The following is a 15,625-nucleotide window of genomic DNA, read 5'->3' as shown; positions in this document are numbered from 1 at the left end:
GTCTCCAGGACTTCTTGGTTTACACCAGCACACAGGGGCTAGCTTTCATTTCTGTTTTCACTTTGTGCAGCTGCTGATCTTCCCTGCTCCCGTTACCTTCTTCTGTGCTTTGTTATCATCTCAAATCAACAGCACTAAATTTGGAGCACCATGCAACGCTCCGGCAAGAGAGCATCCTCCCCCACCTCGTACCAGCTTGCTTCGGCAGAAACGGCTGTCATTAAGTGCAATACACTCTGGGAGAGCCATTGGCAAGCTCTGAGAAAAGGGATTGTAGGAATGTTTTTCAACTACATGGCATTTACTTGTTCCATGTTGTCAGCAGGTCATCTCCATCCTTCTTGCCACCACTTCCCTCCTGCCCTTGCTGGATGGAGCGGGCAGAGGGCTGTGGTCCTGTGCTGTGGCTTTTTCCCATCTCTGTTTCTTGCTGTTAAAGACCTCAGGCCTCCTTATTTTTTTTCCCCAGTTGCAACAGTTAATCACTTCAATCAGGCTTATGAAAAACCTAATGTGCTCTTCTAATTAACAGAAGCAGGACATGATCTTTTTTTCCCCTGGCAATCACCAGCCTGTTACTTATCGCTGCAGCAAAGCTTAAGCTCCCACAGTTCTGTTCCAGCTTGCAAAATCAGACACCAGAGGCTATTAGCCTTATCTGCACTTACCTGCAGAAAGGTTAAGTCAACTTATTAGCTGACACAAAATGCAACACAATGCAAACAAACAAAACTAGAATTCCCCAGTGGCTGCTCCCCTATTTACAAGCTTGCTCTTTGTCCCAGGTTTTGTTTATTTTGTGTATCAAAATGACGAGAGTAAGGCAAACTTCCAGAGCATTCCCACAGGTACTGATGCCATGCAGGAACAAGAAGCTTGCAGTTTTAGTCAGTTACTGGTCTAGTTAGGGAGACGTTGCCTTCTGTAACAGTGACACCAGACCTACGTTTTTTATCACCGTTCAAGCATTTGAGTTGCTCCCATCGTGTCTTTTTTTAATTTCCTGCATCCAGAGCAACTCTCAAAATCAAACGCAGATCAAAATTGGCACAGTCTTCTCTGTCTTGAGGAATTTCTTCATGGTGAGACACATCTACACGTAAGGAACCTGATGTGCTCTCGCTGCCTGTTACTCTCGAGGGAGCGCTGATCCCATCACTCCTCACTCATGCCCTTTCAGCACAGGCCATGACAGTGGCCTATTGGCTACGCCCTGCGGGCATCCTGTCCTCCCAGGCAGGCAGATTCTCCCCTAACCTGACGTGAGCTGACTTGTGGCAGCTGATCGGACGTCAGGACTTGATGCAAGATGGCCAAGCCCAGACCGTAACCATTTCCAAGGCCACAGCTCATTCATAATGAGTTTCTCATTAGCAAATACTAAGACGTAATAGATACCAATAAGCTTGCAATGGAAACTCCGTTGTTTCGTTCTGATTTACCCATTAAGGAATGTTTGGACCTAATGTTATGGGTTTGGGTGCCAAGTTTTGGGCATTCATTCCAGCAGGAATGAAAACAGTCTCTGTACCCAACCCAGCACCCCTCAGAGGCAAAGAAGGCTTTTTGCCTCAAATGGAGACCAAAGCTACACACATCCCACACATCAGTTTATGGTCTTGTAATCCTTCCTCAGGCAAAAACCTCTTGCGTAGCTCTGAAGGAAAAGAGCTGCTTTAACAGTAAGCCAGAGTGACACAGTGCTAACATAACTCTTCTATTATTTTTGAAGACCTTTCTCTGGCTGAGTTGCATGAGGCAAGGGCAGCCGCAGCATATGGGGCATCCCTGCCTAGAAATAGACCCTGGGATGTCAGAATTGTGCAGTGTGACCCTTAACTCTTGTAAAATCACTGGAAGCACCAAAATAATCACCTTGCAGGGCTGAAAGGATTGCATTACTTTTTTGACTAAAATGGTTCAGGTCAAAGTACTACTTGTTCGCAAGATGCTTCTTTAGAATTATGTGCAAGAATTGATGAAAATACCTCTGCTTCTTCCAGGCAGCAGCTTCCTCTCTTGTGAAATCGTTCCTTTTTTAACCCAAGTAAATCATCAGCACTTGCTGTGACGTGGGACAGGGGCCCCCAGATTGAGTTCTGTTCCATGCAAGGAGGAAGCTGCTTCAGCTTTGCTTGTGGCCCCCATCCTTGTGGTAGAGGAGACGGTGAGCAACTGGCAAGTGCAAGTCATGGCCTTCTCAACCCCTTGTTGCAAGACACTGCTGGCCCCTTTCCCATCCTAACCCGCAGACCTGCTGCTCACAGCTCCACTCCATCGGCAGACCTGGGACACAGAGAAAACCTTGCACCCCAGAAAGGCCTGCAAGCGGCCACAGCATGCAGGACATCCTTGGAAAGGATTCAGTGGGGCGGGTGCAGCCACCGCAGGGCCATTACTCCACCCTAGAGCCCTGAACCAGCTTCCAGGGTGCATGTGCGGCCACGCTGACTGATTGCAGTGTGGACACACATCCACGGCCTACACCTACAGCAAACAATATGAAAAGGCACGAGGAAAAAGGAGCAGAAGAAGGCTATAGAAAAAATAAATGGTAAGGGCAAGGAAATCAACAGCATAAATATTGACTCAGCGATAAATAGTTTATCCATATATTTAAAACAGTTTCAGAGAACAAGGAAAATACTGACTGAATGCCTTCCCACCTACAGGATATGTGTTTGGCTGCACATGTCTGACTGAGAAAACAGAAACTGGCCTGCCAGCTTCTTCAAGTGACATTTCTTCCTGCAGGGGCGGCACAGCTGCTTCCTGTCTGTCCCTGTGGGGATGCCCACAACACGTGTGGCTGCATGGATGGGCACAGCACGGTGGGTTTTGTGTCTGGGGACCTGCAGCCGTTTCCCTGAGAAGCTGCTGAGGCAGCACGCTCCCATTCACCCCTCTTTGCAAGATCCAGGTCATAGCCCTTCATAGCAGCTCAAGAAGCTCTCACTCAGACAGGCAGCTGGAACAGCTCCAGGCCCATTAGGATTTCTTAGGAAGCATCTTCCTGCAGCACTGGTTCCTGACAGCCGTGCCTGCCTGTTGCCTAACTTGGGAATGTCCTGAAGGGATCAAGTCACTTCAAACATCTCACTCGGCAGCATAAAACGTGGAATTTGTAATGACTTATTTTCCCTGGGGGCACGGCTCACTGCTCCTAGCATTGCTGTAATTTACAAGAAACCCTGGCTGATGTTCAGGACGTGCACACGCACTGAGAGCAGGCCATGGCGCCAAGCAGAATTGCTCAATGCTTATCTCTTGATGCAGACCCAAAAGAACCAGCTGCTCCTTTCTCAGAGGAGGTGAGCAGGTGTCACGTTCAACATATCCAAGCTTCATCCCAATTCCCATAGCTAGGATGAAACCACGGTATGAACCAGGGAACACTGAGTGACTGGGTTCGGGGTGAAGGTGTACACGTTTCTTCCAAATAGTGCTGGTACCACCTGCTGCACCCAGCTGACTGCCACTCCTCCCACTGCCCTCCTCCTTATTTCCATCGTAGTGGCCTCATCTCTGCAAGGTGTAGCAAAACCCCTGCAAGGCCTGTGCAACATCTGCCCCAGCCCAGGAGCTCCCTGGTGCTCACTAACCCAGCACTGGCAATTTCATGGGACTTCAAGGGCATCCAGTGCTCCTGGGAGCTGGTGCTCAGAGCAAGTGTGCTGCATGTGCCAAGTGTTATGGCTGGATATTGTGGTGCTGCCTGTAACTGTGGACTCCAGGTGCTTTGGCAACTCGCACTATCAGCAGCCATGCAGTAGGGCCCTTTTCCTTTGATAACAGTGCGTCTCTCTTCAAGCCATGAATGCATACCCAAGTGTCTATGACGGTTTCTGTGGTTAGCTATCACGCCCTGGTAGCCTAGGTCTGTATGGTACCTCAAAGAGGAACCTCCTTTCCGTAACACAGCAGCACTTAATGGGAACTGCCAAATGCGGAGGCAAACAAATTCCAGTATATGTGGTATTGCCCATGAAATCTGTTCCTGGGTCACAGAAAGTCCAACTTCCTCCCCACAGTGGGAGGTCACCAGTACTAGACTGGGTCAGTTGAGGTTTTGTCCAGTTGAGCATTGAAAACCTCTGTAACGAAGAAGCAGCCATCTGGGCAACTCAACTCCTGGCGAAATGTTTTTTTCCTGAATGCCATCTTGGAACTCTCAAGGCACAACCTGCGCCTACTGCCTCTTCTAATAATGTCTGCTAGAGAGGAGCCTGGTTCCACCACCTTTGTACCTTTCCTTCAAGCACCATCAAGACAGTGCCCACCCTGCCAGCAGCTCAGGAGCCCATTTCAGATATTACAGATAACATGATGATGTGTCAAAAGATCTAGAAACAAAAATACCTTAGAAAGAGTACTGAAACACCTGGCCTAACAGTTGTCTTTTCAAAGTTAGAACATGTACTTCAGTCTCAAATATTTCATTTTTCCTCAGGACCACGCTGTTTTTTTAGGTGTCAGTCAAGTTCAGTCCCATGGCATTACTCTTCTGTTCTGAATCATTGAGACTTTCTTTCTTGAAAAATGTACTATAACAATTTACGGTGTTGCACTGCAATTTTGCAATGCCATCAGCGCTAAAGGTCTCTGGAGGGTCACATGAGGACTGAATTGTGTTAGATGGAATTTTTTATACAGCAGTCTGCAGAACAATCTACTGAGCATATTCAACATACTCACATCTACCACTTACCACCCTTGTAAACATAATATCCTGTAAGCTGTCTTGATAAACACTGTCACTGAGCTATCTTGATAAACACTGTGACTGGGCTGTTGTACAAATCTTTCAAGTAAATGACTCATTGTCAATGACAATAGGGACACTTCTCATATTTTACGTATAGTCCTTTACCCAATCAAGTCAAACGACGCTGTAAGGTTCAACTGCAAGTACCATTTCATCTGGTTTTGTTCCCTGTGAAGGTATACAGGACATTATTTATCTTAGAATATAATACTCTCGGACCTTCCGCGTACAATAGAATTTTCAAACATTTCCCACAATTAACTCAAGAATACTTCAATCTTTGTGAGCATTGTCATGAATCCTGCTGTTCACCATGCACCTGATTGTTCTATTGTTTGAAGCATGACACGGCAGAGCCCTGCTTCAGAAGAATCTGATCACCAGGATGCTTATAAATCGGCTTGACAGTGAGGGAAAGGTGCGGGAAAGACTCACTGCCATCAGTGCCTAAGAGATGTGCAAACACAAGTGCGTTTTTGGGGAGATGTGTACTGGATAATCCTCTCCATAAATACTTGAGCTCAAGCGTGCAGAAGCCGCATGCACTGCTGCAGTTTCAGCATACGGACAACCCACCTTCTGGCCTTGTAAGCCAAGGTTGTAGGGTTGGTCATGATTTTCAGCCACCTCACAATGTCTACCACATTTGCGTGTTAGTCTCACATCCCTCTTATTGTGTGTGATTTAAAATATCTGTACATAGAAAATTTCAGCCACTGAGGTTTGGATAGAGGAATAGGCTGCCCGGGAAGGTGTTCAAGATACGCTCAGGGACGTGGCTTAGTGGGGAAATACTAGGGGTAGGTGGGTGGTTGGACTGAATTATCTTGGAGGTCTTTTCCAACCTTGGTGATTCTATGATTCTAAGACACATTTGAAAATGACAACACTGCTTTTTGTGATCACCTCAGGTGCACCTTGGATGACCACACACAAACTATTTACAAGAAGCACCATTTGATCACGCAGCAATTGCAGCCCCGGCCCTGCGCTGACAGGCTCCACCAATCCCTGCTTACATAAAAGAGAGGAATTCCACCACCAATGTGCCCTGCTCAGCAATCTTTCCCTCCTGCAGCTCTTGGAACTAAAAACTTGGTTTCCACTTCCAGCTTGTAATATTTATGAAGTCTTGGACAACGTTTTCACAGTCCTAGTTTGTCTTCTACTGTCTTAAAAGTATCACAGAGGAAAATGTTGCCCAAGCTTTCTGTGGATGTACGAACATCTCCTAGACCTTGGCACGCAACAGTGATTCTGAAATACATGGCAGTTTTGAACTATAAAAAAGGAGGGGCAGTAACAATCAAACTAACCAATGAGGTCAAAATGTGATCGGAATGGATAAACTTCTTGTTCCTGCACTCTAGCACTGGACTTAGAAGTGAGCTTGATGCTCATCTGGTAGAAGTCCTTACTCGTGGCAATGCCAGGTGAGAAACGAGCTAAGTGTTCCTCAGAGCCTGGAAGGAAATTCTACATTTTGCTTTTGAGATTTTGTGCACATTGAGCCAAGGGCAAAGAGCAAGGCACAAGGTTGGAAGCATGGCACAGCGCTGTGGGCACTGTGGCTATCCACAGACCAGACATCTCAATCACTGCCAGTCTAGTTTTTCTCCAGTCACTTGCATGGAGGCTTACAGCTGACTGGTCATGCCTCAAAGCGACACACTGGGGTAAACAAACTAGGCTTGTTGCCTTTGTTATTTCTCAGTCACATGCGAAGGTCTAACGAGATTTCATACGCTTGAAAATGCACAGTTCTTGGTTGTTGGCTCTGCAGACAGACAAGGGATGATGATGGGCCTTAGCTCCTAGCAGCTGTTTTCTGCTCCCACCAAGGGGTTCAAGTGTGCAGGAGCAGGGGCTGCCCCAGGCTTGCTGCTGTTTCAGCCACTGACTGCAGCAACTTCCTTTCTAATGCCCTGAGTCATGGCAGCTCACTGGCAGCTCAGCAGATCCTGTGTCAGACAGAGCTGGCCAGTGTTTGCCTGCTTGTCTAGCACATGTGAATTAAGCCAATTCAAACCAATCCATCGCCAGTTATCAGCCAGCCTAATCAAGCAAGAAACACCTCCTCCTCTGTCTGTCCCTTACTGAAACACGGCCCTGCTTCCAAGGCCAATGGACATATATCGCTCAATCTGTCCTTGCTAGCCTCCAAAAAGCCCTTTCTGCATTTATGAGGAATAGGCATTGGGAGCACTCTGTCCCCTTTCCCACCAATGCTGCTTTCTTTGAGGAAAAGACTTACAAGCACAGTAAGGGGAAAAGCAAAGTGGCCTCTCAGGACACGGATGGCAAGCACCAGGAGCGAGGGCTCTCCCCTGAAGCAGCAAGGGGACAGCGACTTTGTAGCCATCTGATATCAAGAAGGAAAAGGCACAAATCCAACTCCAGTGGCATTTCCACCTACAAGTCTATTTTTACAATCCTGTTGGGCACAGAGCTGATCTGCCAGCTAATACAAACATGACAGGTCCTGATAATGAGGCTCACACAAACGTGTCCTTGGGTTTTCTGCACATGCCATGACTATGACTCACTTTCTGCAGTTACAAGAAGACACAACTTGGCAAGCCCAGAGCAAACAAATGGTATCACCAGCATGATGCATACATTTTTAGGCATCATTATGATTCTTTATTAGGATTGCAGTCAAAAATTACCACAGAAAACAAGCGTGTGCAGGCGGGGGAAAGAAACCAACACCTTGTAAATGGTGATTCTTGCCACACGTAACATACTGGCAGGCATCTCATTCTGGCAACGAAGAGTAATCACTGACCCAAAACTTAGCACAAGAGGGAACCACTGATCTACTTAATTACATTGCACAAATGGAAAATAGCATCTTTCAGGAGTGGAAAAAAATGTTGCCTGAGAAAAAACATTTTTACTTAAAGCAATTGTCAGCTCAAGTGATGAGGGTTCATCACAGACATAATGAAGAGGGCTGACTGATGACGCGGTGTTCTTCCCGTATTACAGCATGACATACACAAACCAGAAATAGTGATAAAAAATCAGTGCTGGTTAAGAGTTTAAATGAAAAAGCAACCCCTTACAGTGAGCAACATGTCAGGAATGGGAAACTGGGAATTACAGGCAACAGACGTAGATGGCAAGTCAAAAGTGTGTGTGATAGAGGCAGCCAAAGGAATTAATGTAATGCTCCACCACCTTCCAGACAATAGGAACCTGGAGCAAGCATGGGGCCTCTCCAAGAGGCAGCAAGGAAAATCACCACCAGCAGGGCAGGAACGTCCACAACCTTCAGTGCCTAGTTCTGCTTTCTTTTTCATTTTGGGATGGTTCCTCTCATGGAAAAGTACCAATGTACAGTCACCTTCCACAGCCACTATGTTTACTTTCTCCCTCCCGTCCTGGCACTGGGAAGGCTCCATCAGCGCAGGGTGTGAAGAGGAGGGGTGGCTGATAAGCTCTGGCTCTGGTTTCCAGACAACTGACTCAGACTGATCAGCTCTCCCTCAAGTTGTCACTGTTCCCACACCTCCACCAGGCACACGGAATGGTTGCTCTGGCCAACCATGGAAAACGCAATCTGCATGACTTTGCAAATTGATGGAGAAACATGCAAGGGAGCTGGGCAGGTCTGACGGCACTCAGTAGGCTCTGGCACGGAATGAGAGAGTGCATGGTGTGAGGACCTGGTTGGGACCTGGCAGCAGCACTACTGAAGCATAATCCAAGCTGGAAATGGAGAGAGATGTCACAACCCCTTCTTCTCCACCATGTGCAGTGTTGGCTGGGGTGCAGCAGTGTGCAGCAGCATGAGGCCACAGAGCGTCACAGTGAGGCCAACCCACCACAATGGTGTCCACGTCTCCCCAAAGAGAAGCTTGCCCAGGATGGCCTGGAGGAAAAGAGAAAGACAAAGCTTTGTGGAGCTGAACCACCTTAAAGCCTTCTGCACTGCCAGCTCCCCTCTAGGGCTGCTTCAGCAGCCCAGGAGAACTTGCTAGAGATAACTCCTGGTGGGATCATCACCAACATATGGATGACGATGATGCTGGAGGTAACCTTGTTTAGCAGTCAGCTGGGAAGCACAGCCAGATGGAGCTCCCCAACAGGATTTCAGCAGCTGCAAGCATGCTTTGCTGTCTTCCCAGCAAGTCTCCACTTCAGTCAGTAAAAACACAGCTCCACTTACTTGAGAGCATTTTGGACAAGACTGTGAGCTGGATGAGAAGGGCTGGAGCACAGAAAGAAGATTAATGGCTTGTGAGAGTGAAATGCAAGCATGCCTGTGGGCCAAAAGTGCTTGTGCTCTCACTAAGAGGTGGCTTTGATCTGTCAAAAGTGAGGTTTTGCTTTAGCTAAACCAAAACAAAGCAAACATTCCCAGCCCCAACTCTCACTGGCAATTAGAAAAAACACCTTACAGCTGCTCCAAGGTATGGCACGTGGCAGTAATGCTCTCCCTCCCACATCACGCAGAAAATCCTGCAGCCTCTGTGTGAGGAACAGCTGTGAGCTGACACAATTATTTCACTGCTGTCTGCACAGGGGTACCTACACCTCCCTTCACATAGCATCACCGTGCTCCTCTAGGCTTCAGCACCTCGGGAATGAATGTACTCACCGAAGAGATGAAGTTGGAGGCTGTTGTGGTCACAGAAGCAGAGGCCGAGGAGGAGGACAGTCGCAGGGCTTTTGCAAAGACTGTCCACATGACTGCATTGCAGGCACACACCAAGCCAATGCAGCCCACACGAAGTAGAACTGGCAGCTGTGGAACAAAAGGGAAAGAACTGATTATTTTCAATGACTGCTTATTAAGCCTTACTATAACATGAACACTTTGAAACCAAAGTAGCATGGGCTTGAAACTAAGTTACAGTAGGTAACACATGAAGATGAATATATTACATCACAGAAGGCAACCGAAACAAGAAAACAGCCCTGGATGGAGCACGGCTCTGAGGCATCTTAACATGAATCCAGCCTCAAGTACAAGCTCAGAAGTGCTGGGACAGTGTACAGCAGCTGCCAAAGTCCAGAAAGCTTCTGGCCTCACAACTTGGTGCACACACCATGCAGTGAAGTGCCTTTCCATCACCAGACATATGGAAAAGGGTCTTATTTTTCCCTGTCAGATTGGAATGCAGCTGTACATGTCAGCACTGTGTAAGTTCACAGCTTTGCCTAAAAAGCCTTTAGGCAGTCTACCCAATATCCTCTGTTCCAGCTGCTGTGGCCCATTTCCTAGCCTCTCAGTGTTGTGCAGGTGATGCGAAGGCCAGAAGGGATGATGTCACAGGCAGAATAACTCCTATAAACACTCAGGGAGTCCATGAAGGTGAGGAAAAGCAAGACTTTGCTCAGCCCACAGTGATAACATCTTCACATCCCATTGCCTCTCTCAGTCAATAGAAGGCCGTTGTGAGATCAGCCCTTGAGGCGCAGAAGCTGTAGGCACGAAGCCACCCACAAATCCAGCCTGCCTCTCATGAACAGCAGCACTGCGTCTTCCTTCTGCCAACTGACCCCTGGGGCCTCCAACCACCTCCTGCTCAGAAGAAACTAACAAACACCAGCCAGGGAGGCTGTTAAAGGAGCAGAAACTTAAAGGGAAAGGCCATAAATCATAGAACCAAAGAATGGCTTGGGTTGGAAGGGAATTCAAAGATCGTTCAGTTCCAATCCCCTGCCCGGGCAGGGCCATCACCTACTAGATCAGGCTGACTAGATTCCCAACTAGCCTGGCCTTGAACGCCTCTGGAGATGGGACATCCACAATCTGTAAGGGAAGGCAGTACCAGTCCCTCACCATCCTCTCAGTGAAGATACTTCCCTGACATCTAATCTAAATCCCCTCCTTCAGCATAAAACCATTCCCTCTCTTTCTATTAGTATCTACCCATGTAAGAAGTTCACTTCTCTTCTGTTTATAATCTCCCTTTAAATAGTGGAAGGCCACAGTGAAGTCTCCATGCAGCCTTCCTTCTCCATACTGAACAAGCCCAGCTCCCTCTGCCTGTCTTTGCAGGAGAGGTGCTACAGCCCTCTGATCATCTTTATGGCCCTCCTCTGAACCTGCTCTAACAGCAAGATCCCTTTGGATGGCATCCTTTCCTTCTATCATCAAAACAAACTGCTGCTTGATGGCTGGCACAAAGTCTCCAAGGCTAACCCCAATCCCACAGAGTTCACGTGTTTGGCCTCATTTTGCCCCATCAGTAGCAAAGTCCTCCAACTTTATCACGGCAATGGCAAACATTCCCAAACAATTCCCACCTGTGCAATGCTTTGCAATGCGAGGCCCTTTACACCGACATATCACCGCCCTGGCAAACCTTGCTGAGAGGGATCACAGGGTCAGCCAGGCCCAGACACACCAGTCCTTCGAGGAAGAAATCTGCTGCTATGTCACGGCTCATTGTGGGATGGGGGTTGCCTTCCAGATAGCTTCTTACTCTGGGCCTCTCCCTCTGCCTGGATTAATGCACATTTTGCCTTGGCCGGGGCAGCTCAGTATGTCTATGTAGGCTGCTAGAGGTCAGGCACATTTGGAAGATATGAAAAATATCTCCATGTTTTATAAAAATTCAGTATATTCTTCTCTGTATCAAAAAGACCCTATCAGTGTAGACTGTGAGGAGAAAGGGCCTAAAGATAGAATCACAGAATCAGAGAATGGCCTGGGTTGAACTGGACCAGAATGATCACCTAGTTTCAACCTCCCTGCCACAGGCAGGGTTGCAACCACTAGACCAGGCTGCCCAGAGCCACATCCAGCCTGGCCTTGAATGCATCCAGGGATGAAAAGATCTCATACTGTCTCCAGCTACCCACCAAGAAGATGAAGAGGTGGTGGAGCCAGGCTCTTCAGTGAGTTAAATTGGGATATGAAAAGGGGCAGCAAGCATGGGTTAGGAAAGGGGAAATGTTGATACAACACAAGGGAAAACAGAAGCACTGAAGCAGAGGCTGTGGGTTCTGTAACCTTGGAGGCGTTCCAAGCTTGACTGGAGAAAGCCATGAGCCATCAGCCAGCCCTGATGGGGCTGGACTAGAGACCTTTGCAGGTGCTGCCTGACCCACGTTACTCGATGAGCCTACCAGCCTTAGAAGGATGCTGGCTGTCCACTGCTGAACTTCTACTGCAGAAGCTCAGAACTCAGCTGTAGCATGTTCTGGTGGTGGCACGTGTCCAGAGGAAGGTTTTTCAGAGAGGCTGAGTCCTTCTGCATCTCAGGCAGAAGAGCAGTCATGGCAATAGCATGCAGTGCAGAGATGGGAACATCTCCGGGTGCTCCCCACAAGGAAGGACAGAGGTGTAATTGCTTCCCTGCAAAGGGCTCAGCAGTGCCAGCCCAGTGAGTCAAAGATTACTGTTCTGATTGCTTTTCTAAGAAGAGATTAAGTGAGTGTACATTTCAGATAATCCAGAACCACCGCTGAAGTGGCAGAAGCAAATTTAGACGGAGGTTGGCAGGAGAGTGGGGAAAGTAAAGAAAAGGCTTTCTTCAGGCAAAATGACCCCACAAGTGAGGTCGTTCTCAGGTGGGGCCAGCACACATCCGTCTGCCCTAGAGATCTGTCTCTGTGCTGCTACTGAGCATCCTGAAGCTCTGTCACCACCTCTCAGAAGCATCAGTACACTTCTAACATCTGCTACATTCCACACTATACAAATGTCAGCAGCTTTTTTAGGTGCATTTGTAGATTTCTGTAGTTCTTCCACAAATGCAAAACTCAAACTTCAATCCTATGCGGCAGCTCTGCAGAAATGCCTTCATAGCAAGTGCACAGGAGTCAAACAGTGAACCCTCTGAAAGTGTTTATGTGTTTATGGTCCTGCAGGTCCTGTAACGTGTAAGCTCTGGGAACACCGGCATTTGCTTCAAACCTATGTGTTACAGCTAGACTGATTAATTTAGTTCACAGTAATCACTCAAATGGACCTGAAAAGTAAGTGGAGGAGCCAATCTGTTCAGAAAAACAAATTATAATCACAGAATTGAGCACGAATGAGCTCTGGAGTTCTGCCTCTGCAGTTCTCCTCGTCCAGCCTGGAGTTGGACCTGGGGCACACCAGGCCCATATTGCCAGCTGGGAGAGGGAAATTCGTCCCACTGTGCTCTGTGGCCTCACCTGCAGCACTGAGTGCAGTTCTGGGCAACACAATCTAAAATGGATATAGAACTATGTGGGCGTCCAAAGGAGGGCTACAAAGATGGACGGCTACCAAGATGGGGAAGAGTCTGAAGGGCAAGGATACGAGGAGCGGCTGCAGTCCCTGTGTTTGCTCAGCGCAGAGCAGAGGAGCTGAGGGGAGGCATCATGGCGGCTGCAGCTCCTCACACGGAGCGGAGGGCAGCGCTGAGCTCTGCTCTGTGTGACAGCAACGAGACGCAAGAGAATGGAGCTGTGCCAGGGGACGGCAGGGTTTATGGATGTGGATGAGACCCCTACGAGCCTCCCCTCCCCATGTGAGCGGTCCCAGCTCGCAGTTACTTGCACATTAGGATCTGCTGACACTCCGTGCTTTACTTTTTGGTCAGCGCAGAGCAGAATCTTTTGGAGTGGAATCAGAATTTGTTCATTCTCCTTCCGACCACTCGTAGACACACGGAAACTCCTGCTGCGTTTTCCAGATGCCCGCAGAGCTCAGCATCTCTCCGTACCCCAAACGTTTAGCACATCTCCACGGGCTGCAAGAGCAAAGCGGTACCCGCCGGAGCACGAGGAAGGGCCCGCACGCACTTCTCCATCAGATGCGAACTCCGCGGCCGGCAGAGGCCGCAGCCGGTAACTCAGTGCGGCCGCTTCCCCGCCCCGGCTCGCTCCCTCCCTCCCTCCCTCCTTACCCAGCCTCCAGCCGCCTCCCCGCCGCGCAGTGCCCGCGCCCCCAGCGCCAGCTTCGCCGCGCCCGCGGCCGCCGCCCCCAGCAGCCCCGCGGCCAGCGCCGCGCCGCCCGGCCGCATGCCGGCAACCCGCCCCGCTTCCGGGAGCGCCGCAGCACCGCCCCGCGCCGAGAGGAAGAGGGGCAGGGCGACGTTTGTGTACAAAGGCTTTATTTAGAAAGGACGCGGTACCGATAGAGCTTTAGGGCTGCAGACGCAGAGGTACGGCGCACAGAGCTCCCGAGGCTCCAGCTGGCCGTGCCGGGGGCGGCTCCGTTCTCCTTAGCCCTATTGCTCCTGGGGGCAGAAAGCTTTGTTGCTACCCAGGACAGAGGGTGGCGTTACTGACCGTAGAAGCCACTAAAAAGACAAGTGCTCGGTGTCACAACCTAGATCAGTGCATTGCGTTCTGCTAAGAAACGTTTCACTTACTTACAGTACGTGTGATTAAATGGCCTTATGCCACGCTCCTTTGCAAACTTCATGTTTCTCATCACATTTCTATCTTCTGTTTGAGCACAGAATGGCTCTAAGTAGCTTAGAGTGCATTGCCTACAGTACTAATACAGAATGTATACTGGTAAAAAGTACTTTTTTGAAGCATTTTAATTTCAATAAGAAAAAGAGAAGAATAAAGGCAAAAAAAATGTATGGTAGTATTTACAAATCTATTATTACATACACATTCCTGCTTTATCGAGCAAACTTCAATTTGAGAGTTGTCTTTAAACAGCTACTGAAGGTTATGGGTTGTTCCATCTGACAAGTTTATGTTCACCTAGTAAAAACATCCTATGCTTAGGTAAAACAAACAAACAACTAAGGAATTGTGCTTTTTAAAATTCAGCTCAGGTGGAAAATGCAGCATTTCAGAAATTTCAGCAGGAACTGAACAGAAGCACAAAAGGAATGAAGAATCCAGGCGTGTTCCCAGAGAGAAAGGTTCTCCTTGACAAGATACAAACAATTCAAGGTGTCTGTTAGCACCTATACAAAATCAGTTTTTGAAGAGTCACAGAGCCTCTTCAATAGGGAGGTATTGAAACACCAATGAAAGCTGCCCACTTAACTGAGAAAATTCCTCACTAAAAGTTGGTAACTGAAAGTTGTTACCAGCAAAAAAAATCTAAGGAGTATGTGAATACAAAAAAACCTGTACTGAATACAGCTGACAACATTCACATTCACAGCAAAAGTCAAGCTTTTGCTTATGCTGTACATTTTAAAAATACAGCTCTGCAGATTCGTGCCATTATAACTGATCATGATGTCTACATACGTCACATCTTTTAGTTTCTCTCAAAAAGGCATTTTCAGCTCGCAGTTTTTCAGTCTCCTGTAAAACAGAAAAATGATATTTAGAACTGTGAGTACGGAAGGGACCTTATTCTTGCACCTTTCAAGTTTCCAAATAAGTTATGTACATCTATGCACTTTCAGGTGATTTAAACAGCTCAGGAGATGTGCTTTGAGGAAATACAAAGGTAACTGTTGTTTGGGACCTGCAAGAAGGGAGAGCAGGCATGGCCCATACAGCTGTATAAAAGCAGAGGTATGTGTCACTCTCAAACAGAAGAGTGAGAATGCCAGTTTCCATCATCAAAGTTTAGGTCTCCTTTATATCAGACTGCTGCTCTGTGTTCTACTCTCTGGAACTCACCTCAGTGAGTTTAGTGTAATCTTTCTTCAGTTTCACAAGATACTGAATCTTCTGGTTTACATTTTGATGACCGAGTAATTTCCCATTCTCCTCAGCAAGAGAGTCAACTTGCTTCCTCAGCACGTCTATTTCCTGTAATTAATAAATATATCATGTACATTTTCTAGCTTTAGACCCTCCTTCTATTTCAAAAGAAATAGCTGATGTGATTAACACACTAACATTTACACCTGATGTAACATATGATGCAAGAATTGGTTCATCCAGGCAACACATATTTCTCACGTGCTCTTCTGGATGCCTCTGAAGAGCAAATGCCTCATATGA

At 47.8% G+C, this 15,625-nt stretch overlaps 2 protein-coding genes across 2 annotated transcripts in view; both read right to left on the bottom strand.

Moving 5' to 3' along the window:
* Window positions 1–8,498: 8,498 nt before the first annotated feature.
* TMEM42 (transmembrane protein 42) lies at window positions 8,499–13,719 on the bottom strand (the record flags this gene model as incomplete). Its single annotated transcript, XM_079538475.1, has 3 exons — window positions 8,499–8,642; window positions 9,372–9,518; window positions 13,603–13,719. The coding sequence occupies 3 exons, from the start codon at window positions 13,717–13,719 to the stop codon at window positions 8,499–8,501; spliced, it is 408 nt and encodes a 135-aa protein (XP_079394601.1).
* Window positions 13,720–14,890: 1,171 nt separating this feature from the next.
* KIF15 (kinesin family member 15) overlaps window positions 14,891–15,625 on the bottom strand; it is a gene marked incomplete at both ends in the record, with an annotated part of 33,387 nt that continues 32,652 nt past the window's right edge. Inside the window, 2 exons of the mRNA XM_079538368.1 lie at window positions 14,891–14,974; window positions 15,299–15,430. Coding sequence (XP_079394494.1) covers window positions 14,891–14,974; window positions 15,299–15,430 — 216 coding nt within the window. The remainder of the gene's footprint in view (window positions 14,975–15,298; window positions 15,431–15,625) is intronic.

This window comes from Tetrao urogallus (assembly GCF_951394365.1).
Source record: "Tetrao urogallus genome assembly, chromosome: 7".
NCBI lineage: Eukaryota > Metazoa > Chordata > Aves > Galliformes > Phasianidae > Tetrao > Tetrao urogallus.
The sequence above is the reverse complement of the archived record's forward strand: the minus strand, read 5'-3'. Positions and strand labels throughout refer to the sequence as shown.